Source organism: Talpa europaea, assembly GCF_964194135.1.
Source record: "Talpa europaea genome assembly, chromosome: 1".
Taxonomy (NCBI): domain Eukaryota; kingdom Metazoa; phylum Chordata; class Mammalia; order Eulipotyphla; family Talpidae; genus Talpa; species Talpa europaea.
This window is the reverse complement of record NC_140073.1, coordinates 44,563,285-44,578,856: the sequence shown is the minus strand read 5'-3', so window position 1 is coordinate 44,578,856 and position 15,572 is coordinate 44,563,285. Positions and strand designations below refer to the sequence as shown.

Here is a 15,572-nt window from a genome sequence, read left to right as displayed (position 1 = left end):
CAATTCACAGCCTCTGCAGCACGAGTTTGATCCCCGGCTGGCCAGGGAGAAATCCACATGGCAAGGCAGATCTCTCCTGTCTCACCCGCTTCTCCCCTCAGCAGTGTATTTCAGTCAGTCTGCCTGTTCTGTTCCCCACTCTGTCTCTGGTGGATCCTCTCACCCCCCGCATCTCTGGCCTGTATCACAGCTCTTATATGCATAAATAAATCAATCTAAAAACAAAACAAAAACAAAACAAACTTCTTCCCTTTTTATTGCTAAGTAGTATTCAATTGTGTTGATATACCACCATTTGTTTGATGGAAATTTGGGCTGTTTCCAGTTTTGGACCATTACAAATAAAGTTGCTATCAATATTTGCATATAGATATATATTTTCATTCCTCATGGGTAAACATCTAGGATTATATATAGCTGGATTATATGTCTATAGGTACAAGTTTAACACTATAAGTTGCAAACTATTTTCCAAAGTGCCAATTACCATTTTACACTTTTCACCAGCAGTGTATGAGAATTCCAGTTGCTTTACATCCATGACAACTCTTGGTACAACAGGTCTTTTAAATTTTTAGTCTTTCTAATAGGTGGGTAGTGGTATCCCATGATGGTTTTAATTTGCATTTCCCTGCTGTATCTTTTCATGTGTTTGTTTGATATACAAGTCTTTGGTGGAGTATCTGTTTAAATATTTTCACTCAATTTTTAAATTGGGTTGTTCTCTTATTACTGAATTTTAATAATTCTTTATATTTTCTTTGTATGTATTTCACCATATATATCAACTGCAAATGTCTTTTCTCAATCTGTAGCTTGTCTTTTCATTCTTGTAAGGTTTGTTTAATGAGCAGTAATTTTAATTTTGTTAACTCCAACTTACAAATTGGTTTACAATTCATTTTGAGCTGGATGAATAACAGAGAGAACCAATGAAACTAAAAGCTAGAGGTAGACTGAGTAATTAAGGAAAGCAAAGACACAAATTACCAATATTGGGAAGGCAGAGACATAATTACAGATCCTACAGACACTTGCAAAGTATAAAAAGATATTTAAAAAGACATGCTATAACTTTATGCTAATAAATTTGGTGACCTTGGTGAAATGAAGTCTTTAGAAGAAACAAATCTTCAAAATTGATTGAAGAATAGAAAACTTCAACAGTCCTTATCAAAGAAATTGATTTGTAGCTCAGAAACTTTTTACACAGTGAGAAAATAATTATAAAAGTACATTTATAATAAAGGATTAATATCCAGAAAATATTAAGAACTATGACAATACAATAAGACAAGCCCATTAAAAAAAGGGCAAAAGATTTGAACAGACATTTTAGCAAGGAAGATATATAGATGGTAAATAAGAATAGCGGGGGGAAATGGTCAACATTAGGCATATGAGAAATACAAATTAAAATACAATTTTAGTTATGTATACTTTAAATCACAATAAAAACTATATTATTCTATAATTAAGTACCCTATACTTAAAAGAAAGTTATGTGAAGAGCTTAACTGATATGTGAGCTATTGTTACTATAGAAACTCCTCAATATTTCTGATTGTAAAAAGACAGTTCTGAAACAGTTTCGACCAAATGATTAGATCTGATAATGTCACTGTATTATTATAGGATAAATAAATCACTTTATATTGTTTATTAAACACACAGACACAGTGAGATAACACTATATGACTACTAGAATGGTCAAATTTTAAAAACCTGATACCAAATTTTGGAAAAGATATGGAGCAACTAGCAATCTTAGTGAAAATATAAAATGATACTAACATTTCTGAAAACATTCATAGCAGCTTTAGTCATAAAGCCTGAAATAAGAAAATCTATCAACAAATGAATAAATTATAGAAAAACAAAACAAAAAAACCCTCCTTTTGATATACATGGCTAAATCTAAAAGTTATGATGAGTGAAAAAGCCAGACACAAAAGATTACATATAGGACAATCTCTATTTTTTTTTTTTTAATAGAGGCATGTTTTATTTATTTATTTATTTATTTGTTTGTTTGTTTTGTTTATACAGGCACTGGGTACAGTCAGAAGCGCGGGAGGGTGAGCAAATTCACCAGAGCCAGAGCGGGGAGCAGAGCAGGCAGAAGGACCGAAGTACACTGCTGAGGGGAGCAGCGGGCGGCAGGAGAGGTCTGCGCGCCTTGTGGGACCCTCCTCCGGTGGCCGGGGAGCAGCTGGGGATCAAACCAGCGCTGCAGAGGCCCCGGGCAGCTTCGCAACCCAGCGCTCAACCACTGTGCCACCGGGGAGGCCCAGGACAATCTCTATTATATAAAAATCTAGAGGGCCTCCTGGTGGTGCAAGCAGTTAAGACACAACCAATGAAGCTGTCCGCAGCCTCTGCAGCATGACTTCGATCCCCCAGCTGGCCAGGGAGCAACCCACATGGCACAGCAGACCTCTTCTGAGTCTCGCACTGCTCCCCTCAGCAGTGTACTTCAGTCAATCTGCCTGTTCTGTTCCCCACTCTTTCTCTGGTGAATCCTCTCACCCCCACACCTCTAGCCTGTGCCCCAGCTCTTGTATATATAAAAATCTAGAATAGCAAAACTAATATACAGCAACAGACAGTCACTCAGCACATTAAGTCCTCACTTAAAATCCTTCATAGGGCCTCCCTGGTGGCCTAGGGGTTATTACAATACATGACTCTGATTACCTGTCACTGTAGAGTTTTAGAAGGTGAAAGCACACATCTTGAAGTGGTCTCCTTGAGTCTTGTTCCTCCTCTATAAGACAGCCAGAGCCCTCCAGGTAGGAAGGAAGTGGGGAGCAGGCATATCTATCACCCTCAGAGGTATTCTGAAGGGAAGAATTTGATAAAACAATATTATCAGTTGCTAGTGTTTCATTAGATGCTATAATGTCTCATTACTTAGATGTGTGTTAAGAATGAAGCAACACCCTAAAAGGATTTTAAACTTATTGTGATCAGTGACATTCCTCCTGTCTTCAGTGGACTGGGAAAGACATCACATAGCTCTCATTAATACTCCATTCCTTTTCTTGCCACAATTCTTATTACACTTAGTTTATTTAGTGTTCTCTTTTTCTTGACAAATAATTCTGACAAATTACATCGAAGATAATAAAGACAGTAAGAAAATAACTGAAGAGAAGCTGGCATTTAAAAACAATCTTTTAACCTTAACACTGACAAAAATATGCATTCACGTCAGATCTCAGGGAAATCTCAAAGGAGTAAGAGAAAATATGGAATAAAGAAAAATTCTCTGATATTGGAGGCAGGAAAACAGCAGTAAGAGTCAATTATGGAAACATATTAAATAAAATAGAAACAAATATTTGAAAAAGTTTTAGAGTAGCCCTGTCTAAAGACAGGAGAAAAGAAAGTCTCCCATCAGACTTCTTGGGTCTGTTTCAATTGTATGATACTTCAAATAACTCCCACAAGGACTCTTCCTTAGGTTGATTAGATACAAATACCTGGAATGCTTCTTCATACATGCTGAGTGCCCTGGAAATGGAAGCTGTTGGTGGAAGCAAATACCAAAGATGGATAGCTAGGGAGCGTTTCCAATCTAACTGAGAACACACATTGATTTGTTTCTTTTCTGAGAGCTGCCACACCTGCAGAAGACAAAATCAACATCACAGCTACATGTTACTTATTACTCCCAGGTCTGAAAATTATTCACTTATGCAAGTAATATTTTAAGTGATCTAGAAGGCAGTATTAAAGGTCTAAATATAAAATACATAGTACCTTGGTGACAGGTAAGAGGGTAGATTTAGACAATGAGTGCTCTGAGAATCACTGAGCAGAGCAGTAAGCTGCCAACGGTTATCAGCATATAGGTGTATATAAATTCTGACCAGCTATTTTATTTTTAGAAACTGACTTTAATAAAATGACAAACACAAAGAAATGAGCTGAATAAAACAAAAATAAACTTTAAGACCAACTAGAGGAATGGGGAAGAGTGTAGGTAAATTGGGGAAAAAGGGAACAATGTTATGGTGAAGGATAAAATTTGTACTTTTAGCAGAGAACTTAATGTAGTATAAATATATGTTGACCCTCAACAATGAACACTAAGCACTGTTACTATTGAAAAAAAAAGTTAGGAATGAGAAAGGGGAAATGGAGACTTAAAATATGGAAGTAGAAACAATAAATTATTTTTATCATGATATTAGAAATTATAGTTATAACTATGACATGGGATATGAATTTTAAAATTTTAATTTCTATAGAACTCATTTTTTAAATTGAACATGCTAGTCCTTTTTAAATTTATTTTCATTAAAAATAAAAAAAAAAGTTGCTTAGTTATGAGTACCAAACATACTCAAACATACTAAAACTAAGAATTAAAAGACAAGCCACAGATTGAGAAAAGATATTTGCAATTCATATATATAATTAAAGACTTGTATCCAGAACACATATAAACAATTCTCAAAACTCAGTAAAATAAGAAAACAAACAACTCAATTTAAAAAGAGTAAAGTACCGGTTTTCCAGCCAATAGGGCATAGATGCGCAATCTCTCATCCTGGATAAAACAGTCAGCCTGGAGCTGATGCCAATCCACCAGCTGCATGGTAAGCAGCTCACGGACAGACTGGCTACCCACCAACTGGGATAAAAGAAGGGCCAGACGATGGTCACCTACAAGAGAAACAGAAGTTTTCTAGTGATTACTGAGGATTTAGGCTTGGGAAAACATTTGGGGGCATTATCTTATCTTATTTATTATCTTATCTCTGCAGTAGTGCCAAAACAGTAATCAAGAACTTACCATTTTCTGTTTGGGTGAAAATCTTCACAATAGTTTAATCTAAATGGTAAATACACTGTACAGTACACAGAGTTCAATGACAGGTCTACTATTACCCTAGACAAGGTACTTTATCTGTACCTTGGAGGAAAATATCATGGGATTCAAGTTTGTAGTTTTGAAAAACTATTATGATGTAATTGAGAACATACCCAACCAGATATACCAACCTATTTAATGACACAAGGAATGGTAAACTAAACCTAAAGGGGGGGCCTCCCTGGTGGCCCAAGGGGTTAAGCACCGCACTATGAAGTAATCCGAAGCCTCTGTCTCCAGTGAATCCTCTCACCCTCCTGCACATCTGGCCTGTACCCCGGTTCTTGCATGCGTAAATAAATAAATCTTTAAAAAAAATTACCATTTCAACTACTTTACTTATTGTAGACCTATTTAGAGTTTCCAGTTTTTCTTTAGTCTGCTAATCTATATAAATGTAAATTTATATCTTCCTAGGAATCTGCTGATTTTATCTAGGTTGTTAAATTGCTGGTACAGGGCTTCCCTGGTGGCTCAAGGGGTTAAACACCACACTGTGAAGCAATCTGCAGCCTCTGCAGCACAAGTTCTATCCCCGCCGGCTAGAGAAAAACCCACATGGAGAATCAGACCTCTTTTGTCTTGCCCACTGCTCCGCTCAGCAGTGTATTTCAGTCATTCTGCCTGTTCTGTTCCCCACTCTGTCTCTGGTGGGTCCTCTCACCTCCCGCATCTCTGGCCTGTACCCCAGCTCTTCTATAAATACATCTTTGGGGGAAAAAAAAATTGCTGACACAGAATTTCCCATAGTGTTCCCTTTTCTGTGGGGTTGTAGCAATGTTTGCTCTTTTTTATTTCTATTTTTGGCAAGTCACATCCTTTTTTTTCCCCAGTCAATCTAATAAAGGTTTGTAAACTTTCTTAACTTTTCAAAGAATTTTGGTTTCATTGATTTCTCTATTATTTTTATGTTTTTATTTTCACTGATTTGTATTCTTTAATAAATTTTATTAATAGATAAAGCTTACTGGTTTGTAGGCTTTATTTTAACTTCCTCCCTTCTAACTTTGGTTTCAGTTTGCTCTTCTTTTGCTAATTTCTTAAGATAGAAGCTTAGGTTATTGATTTGAGATCATTTTTACTGCTGGGTAGATATCAGCTAACATTCGACAATCTTCATTTTCTGTCCAGTTGTCCTATGAATTATTGAAAGTAGGGTTGCTGAAGAAGATTTTAGTAACCTAAAAGGTAGCACCTTGCTAACAGACTTGTGAATGAATTAAATCTAAGGACCGGACTCTGGCACTCCACAAGATCTTCTCCCACTATGTGTTGGTAAGAATAACATTATCCTTCTAATGATTTGTAATCTCTAACTTTATAGAAAGTCAATCCTGAAGACAAGTTTGTACTATACAAATGTATGAAGACCACGAAGGGTACTGAGTTAAATATGCAGAGACTATTGGTCATTTAGGTTACTAATTACAGTTTTTCCTGTCATTTGTTCCATATAATCCCCAAATTGGGCAAGTCTTCCAAAAAGAAATCCAGTTGATGTTGGCTTCAAATAAATTAAGCTCTAATAAACAAGAGTTAATCTAATTATGCAAATTAGCTTGAACTATATCATCCTTTATTTTTATAGATTTGTATCTAGAGAGTCATTTGTGTCTAGATAGTCATTCAATACTTGCTGAATGCCTCTCATTAGTGGAAAGAGAACTAAAAATGAACAAATATGTATGGGAGATTCTCAAATAGAAAGCCAAGTAAATATCTCAACCCAGAAATTCTATGTATTTATTTGAATAAGTTTATTAGTGCAAAGTAGAAGTTCAAGTAGTAGTTAAACAAATTAAAACTTAAGTGCCAAGGAATTTGGTAACATGGCACATTTATATATAAAATACCAAGAGGCACTTGACTATTATATCTATTTATATAGGACACTTGTAGTACATGAAAAAACAGAACACATATCAGGATTTCATCTTTGAAAATTTACATGCATATACTTGCTTTGTGCACATATTTGTATATACTTCATATATTAAAACAGTTTAAGTACAAACTGCACACTGAAATGTTTATAGTGAATATATAGTGTAAGGGATTTAGGTGACTTGGATTTATTGCTTTTTATTTATCAGCATTTTCCAGTTTGACTACAAATGTGTATGTAATATAAAGAATTAAATTTAGTGTGTAAGGCTACACATGTTATTTACTGTATAAGGGTCTAAAGAGAAAAGTAGAAGACACAGTCCCTATTCTGGGAGAACCAGCAATCTTCCTGGACAATACTCAGGTTAGAAGACAAAGGCAAATCAACAATTAAGGTGTATAGACAGTGAGTTGAAAGTAGGCAGGAAGAGTGCTGAGAAGGAACAAATGCCCTACCTGACTGCTGGGCCAGAGAGCAGGCCTCACTGATCCTCTTGCCCGAGAGGTAACTGAAGACCGCTTCCACAGGGTTGTCTTTTCGGGTTATGGAGACTTCCTCCTCAATTTGAGGTGCAGCAGTATGGGATAGCCAGCGAGAGAAAGCTCTTCTTCGCTCCAGAATCTGAATATATTCACTGGGCTCATCCAACTGGCTGTCAAGCTCCTTCAGGTGCCCCCATAGAGCTTCACATAATGTCCACGTTAGGTTCCAGTGCTTAACTACTAAGGAAGAAAAACAAAAATCAAGCAATAATACAAAGTCTTAAAATAACCCGAGAGGGTATCTAGTTGTGATGTAAGAATAAATTAACAAAATCTCTCAAATAACCACTTAAGTTGATATTCTGCAACCTGTTTCTCCTCACTCAGCTGTGATTAACAAATTCCAGAGGGGTGATATAATTGCATGCACACTCTGTGTTCTAAGTACATTTGTACTTATCTAACAAATATAACTAATTTTTTTTTTTAAGATTGATTGATTGATTGATTTATACAGGCACTGGGTACAGTACAGTCAGAAGCGCAGGAGGGTGAGAGAATTCACCAGAGCCAGAGTGGGGGGCAGAACAGACAGACTGATGAAATACACTGCTTAGGGGAGCAGCGGACGCGACAGGAGAGGTCTGCACGCCATGTGGGACCCTCGCCGGCCTTCGGGGATCAAATCGGCGCTGAACCGGTGCTTCAGAGGCTGCAGGCAGCTTCGCAGCCCAGCGCTCAACCGCTGCGCCACCAGGGAGGCCCATAACTGTAAGATCTTTAAACAATTTCCTCTACCCTATTTATGGCTAATATAATCTCAAACAATAGCAAAAATCTCTAATTTGATCAAATTGTTTTAAAAACACTTAGAAACAAAGTGCTCTAAAAACTTGACAGAACTCTCTTGCTATAGGTACAACTTAACATCTATTAAGCCTATATGACATTGTTTGAAGCACTAAAGAGTAAGCCAACTCTAATACATATATCATAATTATACAATAGTTACCAACTTCATTTCACATGTGAGAGAACTGAAGCAGAGTGTGACTAGATCAAAGTTAAGGGCAATATGTAACAGAATTATGTTTGAAGCCAAGAAATGAGTCTAATTTTATATTCTTAATTACCATGTTAAATTGCTCCCTAAAAAGGAAAAAAAAAAAGGAAGTTCAATGATATAATTTCTTCTTGAGTAGGACTTCCCTCATCCCAACTTACCTGCATGCAAGTTAAAGCTTAAGCATCCATCAACTACAGAGACAAGGAAATCTGTCCTCCTATGAATACATCCCTATTCCTAGAATAACAAAGGTTGGAAGAACAGTGTATACTACTCACTTGGTGCTTCCAGTAGGTCTCCTGATGCTTCTTTAACCCAATCTGCATAGTCATGAATGACAGCAACTCCTGGGTTGGGGACAATGAGAGGACACAATTCATCCACATGGACAGTGCTGTGTTTTAATTTGAGTTCCAGAGGTGTCTGGTATAATTGTAGGTCTTCATCCAGCTTCTTGTGTCTCAAACTGAGTTTTTCCAAATGAACTTTGAATGGGGACTCAGTTAGGCTACAAGGGCAAATTACAAACAACAGAGAAAATGAAGATACCACAATTTTCCTGTCAAGCTTCTGTTTCCTTTTATGAAACAGCATACAAAACATTATAAAAATAATTTCACAGAAATTATGTTTCCTAATGTCAAGCTATAATGAACTTATTTGCTACATACTGAGTAAACAAATTATCTCACCCATGCATTCACAAACCAAAGGCCTCTTAAAAAAGGTTGTAACAAACATGGGCATTAGCACAGTTAGATCAGGAACTGGCTTCTGGGTATATCTGGATAATATGAAAGCCAGGGGTGAAAAACTATTGTGGGATACCTGGTTTCTCAAATTGTGTTTAGAAAGGTATCAAAAGTCTAAAGTAAGATTAGAAATAGTGAAGAACCAACTCTAAATTAAAACAAGTGTATTGTCAACTTGACCTTGGATCCAGTTTTTAAGAATGATATTAACAACCTATAAGACATCATGACATCATGTCACTCATAACCAGGATCAAAATTCTTAATTGGGAGGTTAAACTCTTAATTGGGGGTTAAGAGTCACTTAATCCCTAGTAAAAATAGCATACATTGTTACAATTAATAAAAAAAATTTTTTTTCCATAAATAAATAAAGTAGGAAAAAACAAAAATGAAGGACGATAATAAGAAGAGTGACAATCCAAGGAATGCTGCAGGATCAGCTTGGGATTTGTAGTTTTCAGCTATTTAACTGTTAGGTAATTATTATATACTCACTTTGATCACTCTAGTTTTTAATTATACAAACATCTTATGCTACCTGAAAGTGTGTTATAAATACATATAGAAAAATCACAAAGCAGGGCCCTTGGGTCGCCTGATGATGAAGTTTTTCTGATCTACCATTCTGTCTTTCTCAAAAAGCATAAAAGATTGTAACTCACGATTTAACAGCTACTGGATTAGGAAGGAATCCATATTCCAAAGAGTCGGCAATTTGATGATTTTCCAGTTCATGAGAGCCACTCAGCTGTTCTCCAATATTAGCAAGAGTCCAATTGGGGCCCCAACCAACCCGAAATGAGCGTCCCATAAACAGGGCCATGTCCATCAAGAGCTTTCCCTTTCCATATGTGACAGACTTTTCAAGAGGAACGAGGCCTGGTTGTCTGCGTGTACCCACTGTTTTCAACTGAACCTCAGGGGCTGGGCTGGGTACTGTAAACACAGAGGTCAGGGGTGGGGGGACAGACCAAGGGGATGTAGATGGGACATTCATCAAAGATGATGCTCTGGGAGTGCGGCATTCTTGCACAGAGGCACTTGGTGAAAGAAAAGTTCCACTTGTAAATTTTGATTGTAGTAACCCACCAACTAAAATGAGAATAAAAAATGCTATTAGAAAATATAATCTATTGTTTCTTGAACAACAGTGAAGCTGAAATTACAGCATCACCAAAATAATTAATATCAAATATGGATGACCAAAAAACAAGTCAAGCCAGAGTCTGCAGAAATTACTGTTTTGACCAGGAATCAAGCCAAGAATTCTAATTATGATGATATAAACTAAGCAATAATATTAACAACACTACCTTAAAAAGTCATTTAGTACCTAACTGCAGACTCTTGTAATAAGTCACCTGTATACACTGTTTCATTTCATCCTTTATTAATTTTAAATGATGACCACTGTTATTCTCATTTTACAGGTGGGAAAACGGCTTGAAAAAGTAACTAGTTCAAATACGCAAAGCTACTTAATGGAAGGACTGAGACATAAATCTGATACCTAAGTTCATGCTCTTATCACAATACCAAATGTAACCTTTTCTTAGTCAACATAAAAAACTCATTAAAATCCAAACCCAAATTCCTATAATACTCAATGATAGACCTTAAGGAAACAAAAATCCACTGAGGCATCTTGTGATTGCATCTTGTGATTGCCTTTCAGAAAGGCAGTTCTCACTACCATCTCTTGCTTTGCAGTTTTATAAGGTGACTGTCTAGTGCAAGCATTTAGGTACTGAAGTATTAGATTTTCAGGAGTATCTATTATGGATAAGGCTGTTATGAATGGGTATTTGTCTGATGTTTTGTTAGTTTTTGAAAAAGAAAGTAAAAGGCCAAGAACAGAATTGAAAATGAAACAGTAAATTTTTAAGGTAATGGGCCTCCCTGGTGGTGCAGTAGGTTGAGCGCAGCGCAGTGAAGCTGTCCGCAGCCTCTGCAGCATGGATTTGATCCCAGCTGGCCGGTGAGAATCCCACATGGTACAGCATATCTCTCCTATCTTGCCCACTGCTCCCCTCAGCAGTGTATTTCGTCAGTCTGCCTGTTCTGTTCCCCACTCTGTCTCTGGTGAATCCTCTCACCCTCCTGCGCATCTGCCCTCTACCCTGGTTCTTGTATATATAAAAAAAAAAATCTTAAAAAAATAAATTGAAAAAACTTTTTAAGGTAATGTAAGTATCTTTCTGGTAGTTCCTCTGGCTTTCCAAATATTTTAAAATTACATTTGCTTAAGTCCTTAATTGACATCAATATACTATTTCTAATCCCACAAAGTTATAAACCTATTAGAAAAGTGAAAGATTTACAATTAGATGTAATCACTTCTGTGGGAACTTCAAAGGTTTAGGCAAAAGTAGCAATCGGACAAATTTTGTGCATTATAAGAAGCAACATTTGCATCTGGAAAGCAACAGGAACTAGTTTCAAGATTGTACCAAAAAAGTGCAGGACAACTTGCTGACTCCCCTAAATATAATAAAATGTGAGTTTAAAAATTTAGGAAATCTGAACTATCTAATCCACATTCACAAGTAAATAAAAACATGACCCTAAACAAAACACACTCCATACAATTCTGTATCTGCTACTAAAAAGCTAGTCATGGTTTTTAAAAACTGGTCCCACATAACAACTATTCACAAGAGTACATTTCCTCTTGACATCCTGATGTCCTAAACCTTTTTAGGGATATTTGCTAGAATGATATGTGAAAAGCAGGATTTTATAGCTCTCTTGTAAACAGCATTTTTCACAATACCTAATGAACGTGATTTCGATGAGTGGGATGCTGAAATGGGGAGTCGGGGAGAACAGATTTCTTGTAAAGTATCTGGTTTAGAAGGAAGGCGACTGAAGCGTTGATCCAGGACCATATCTACATCTTCTTCATCAGCAAACAATGATGCCTTCATGATCTAAAAAGGCAATATCTATAGAATGAATGTATGCTTCCAAATCAAAAGGCTATAGAAGAAAAATACAGCTTACAACAACTAATAAATTGTTCTGCCTTAAGGCTTTGCCCAAAGCTTGAGTAACATTTGTGGGACTAACTCTACGTATATTGAAGGAAAGAAGTTATAACACTCCTCACCTCTTCAATAGTCTTGCCACAGAGGCTGGTATGCAGCAGTTGCTCACATATTTGCTGAGTAAATAATTTTAAAGTCAAACATAAGCCCAAGACAAAATTCGTAATATGCAAAAAGGCAGTGGCAAGTTGAGGAAAAAACTTAAAAGCTGTAGCCTCTATTTTTTGTAAACTTTTAACTTTTGTGGGACACTTTGCCGACCCTCAGAACCAAATTATTAATTCTTTATAAAGAAAACAAGTTCTCACAAATGTTAAATAACTTATCTAAATTCACAGTAAAAGTTATAAAACTGAGACTGACTCAAGGTTTTCTGATTCTCAATATAGGCTTCCCTCCCTAAATGGGAGAATGAGGTATATGCCTATCTTTTCTCATCCTAGTGAGCAATCAATACTCTTAATGAATAATCAAGAGGTCTGATGTTACACATGGGATATAAAACTTAGTTTGGCTTCTTGCTATAGAAAGGGTTAGAACGTCACCTGTAAGACATGTGGATTTATTCCCAATGAAGATGCAATGTGTGTTGAGGCAGACACCGGTTCCTGATCCTCAGGCATGCTCTCGTCTAACATGGAATCCAAAACTGGCTCCTGAGTGATATCTACCATGTCACTGTCCAGTTCCACAACCCTCCCTAATTGCTCCACCTCTGGACTCTGGTTCTGTAGGCAGAGAGAGCAGAAAGATCAGGAAAGCAGCATTAAATTACACCAAATAGAGCTTTTTTTTTTTTTTAAAGATGTATTTATTTATTTATTTTTAAGATGTATTTATTCATACAAGAACTGGGGTACAGGTCGGAGGTGTGGTGGGTGAGAGGATTCACCAGAGACGGGAGGGGGGTTAGGAGAGGGGAACAGAACAGGCAGATTGACTGAAATACACTGCTGAGGGGAGCAGCGTGTGAGTCAGGAGAGGTCTGCTGCATCATGTGGGTAGCTCCCTGGCTGGGGATCGAATTCATGCTGCAGTGGCTGCGGACAGCTTCACAGGTTGCATCTTAACCCCTTGCGCCACCAGGGAGGCCCTTAAACCAGATTTAGGTTATTCAAATATGATAAAGCAATATTAGATTCTTTCCATTCTATCATGAAGTAACGTAACATATCTGCTAAGAGGATTTAACAATATTAATGGCCCCCCTCACTCTCTCGGTGAGTACTTAGAATCCAAACAAGGATTTAGGGATTCACTCTTTTGTAACATTATGGGTTTGGTGTGCAGAGCCTAAGCCAGCACCCCTATTGAACAAACAGTTGTCTTCAGAGCTGACTGAGCTTGCAAGTACAATTTTCTGATTTATATTAGGCAGCATGACCTGCCTTCTCACTGCTTAATAGTCAAAAGCCATTGGGAAAAGAGAATGAAAGGTGCAAATATCAAATACCAGTGTAACTTGGCACTTCTTAAAGAAAATAATTAATAATAAATTCCTAGTTAGCACACTTTTTAGGCTTGGAACTTATTTTGAGGGTGACTGAATCCTAAGGTTAGCTGGGTTCTACTTGCATAGTACTATGTAAGATATGAGGAATGTCTACTCTAATTTCCAAAATGGAAAACAAAGTAATAATATTAAGAAAAATTTAAATCTGGGAATAATTACTTTATGCTTATATTTACATTTATTAAGCTTTTAAAGGATACAGCCCTGGCCTCCCTGGTGGCGCAAAGGGTTAAAATGCAACCTATGAAGCTGTCCGCAGCCTCTGCAATATGAGTTCGATCCCTGGTCAGGGAGCAACCCACATGGCGCAGCAGACCTCTCCTGACTCACCCGCTGCTCCCCTCAGCAGTGTATTTCAGTCAATCTGCCTGTTCTGTTCCCCACTCTGTTTCTGGCGAATCCTTTCACCCCCCCACACCTCTGGCCCATACCCCAGCTGTTGTATGCATAAATAAATAAATCTTAAAAAAAAAAAAAAGATATAGCCATGACTAACAGTCATATTTTAAAATGGTAAATACTCATGAAACTGAAACATGTTGCAAAATAATTGGCTCAGAACAAATCAATAAATATGTCCCAGACTCACATAGGACCTAGTAAAATCTTAACAAATGGCTAACCCAATTTTAACATTCTCAAATAAAAAATTATTTCAGAATATTTTTCAAATCATGACATAATTTGTATTATTAACCTTTCATATTGTTTTGGCTTATAAGTCACAAGTGGCTTATTTCACGCTAAACCTCAAATGGATGTCATTATACAGAGTAGTTTTAAAAAATAGATTTCATTGGTCAAAGAAACAACCACTAGTGACACTTATTTCAACTTTATTTTCACTGGCATATTTTCTATTCTTTGCAATCCTTTAATAAATAGGCTAACTAAGAATGAATGGTCCCATTTACAAATGTAGAAAAATTGAGGTGTTAGATAGGAACTGTCACTTCAGATGTGAACAACTCCCAAGGACTGTTCTAACATAACAAAATTGGAAGGCAGATAATGGTCAAAAGGCAAAGATGAGGCTGTTTTTTACCTACTGGGAGGCTACAGGTAGTCTGAGTACTTTCATGCTTTAAAATTCTGACAGGGAAGTGAAGGCAGAAGCAAACCTGATATGATGTGTCCACTATATTAATAAGAACTACAGGGCCTCTTTGGTGGTGCAAGGGTTAAGCACAGCACTATGAAGCTATCCACTGCCTCTGCAGCACGAGTTCAATCCCCGCTGGCCAGGGAGATACCAACATGGTGCAGCAGATCTCCTGTCTCACCTGCTGCTCCCCTCAGCAGTGTTTTCAGTCAATCTGCCTGTTTTGCTCCCTATTCTGTCTCTGGTGAATCCTCTCACCCACCACACTTCTGGCCTGTACCCCATTTCTTGTATGCATAAATAAATAAATCTTTAAAAACAAACAAACAAGAACTACAGGTATACTCTCACACCACTGGCTCTCTAATAATTTTTTTTAAAGATTTATTTATTTATTTATACAAGCACTGGATACAGTCAGAAGCGCGGGAGGGTGAGAGAATTCACCAGAGCCAGAGCGGGGAGCAGAGCAGGCAGAAGGACTGCAGTACACTGCTGAGGGGAGCAGCGGGTGGCAGGAGAGGTCTGCGCACCATGTGGGACCCTCTTCCGGTGGCCGGGGAGCAGCCGGGGATCAAACGGGTGCTGCAGAGGCTCCGGGCAGCTTCGCAAGCCAGCGCTCAACCGCTGCACCACCGGGGAGGCCCACTCTAATAATTTTTTTTTTTAATTAATTTTCTTTTTTTTTTTTTTAATAGAGGCATTTTTTTTTATTTATTTGTTTGTTTTGTTTATACATGCACTGGGTACAGTCAGAAGCGCGGGAGGGTGAGAGAATTCACCAGAGCCAGAGCGAGGAACAGAGCAGGCAGAAGGACCGAAGTACACTGCTGAGGG

The 15,572-nt window shown here is 37.4% G+C and overlaps 1 protein-coding gene across 6 annotated transcripts in view; it reads right to left on the bottom strand.

Annotated features, from left to right (window-relative positions):
* The window catches only part of NUP98 (nucleoporin 98 and 96 precursor), a gene marked incomplete at both ends in the record, with an annotated part of 89,057 nt that overhangs the window by 12,864 nt on the left and 60,621 nt on the right, over nucleotides 1-15,572 (bottom strand). For 3 of the 6 annotated variants that reach the window (XM_084231156.1, XM_084231157.1, XM_084231158.1), the window contains 8 exons: nucleotides 2,698-2,840; nucleotides 3,486-3,629; nucleotides 4,517-4,674; nucleotides 7,226-7,492; nucleotides 8,597-8,826; nucleotides 9,736-10,165; nucleotides 11,847-12,003; nucleotides 12,666-12,848. In XM_084231156.1, coding sequence (XP_084087282.1) covers nucleotides 2,698-2,840; nucleotides 3,486-3,629; nucleotides 4,517-4,674; nucleotides 7,226-7,492; nucleotides 8,597-8,826; nucleotides 9,736-10,165; nucleotides 11,847-12,003; nucleotides 12,666-12,848 — 1,712 coding nt within the window. Of the gene's footprint in view, nucleotides 1-2,697; nucleotides 2,841-3,485; nucleotides 3,630-4,516; nucleotides 4,675-7,225; nucleotides 7,493-8,596; nucleotides 8,827-9,731; nucleotides 10,166-11,846; nucleotides 12,004-12,665; nucleotides 12,849-15,572 lie in introns of those variants that run through there. The other 3 variants (XM_084231159.1, XM_084231160.1, XM_084231161.1) reach the window with 1 other exon arrangement.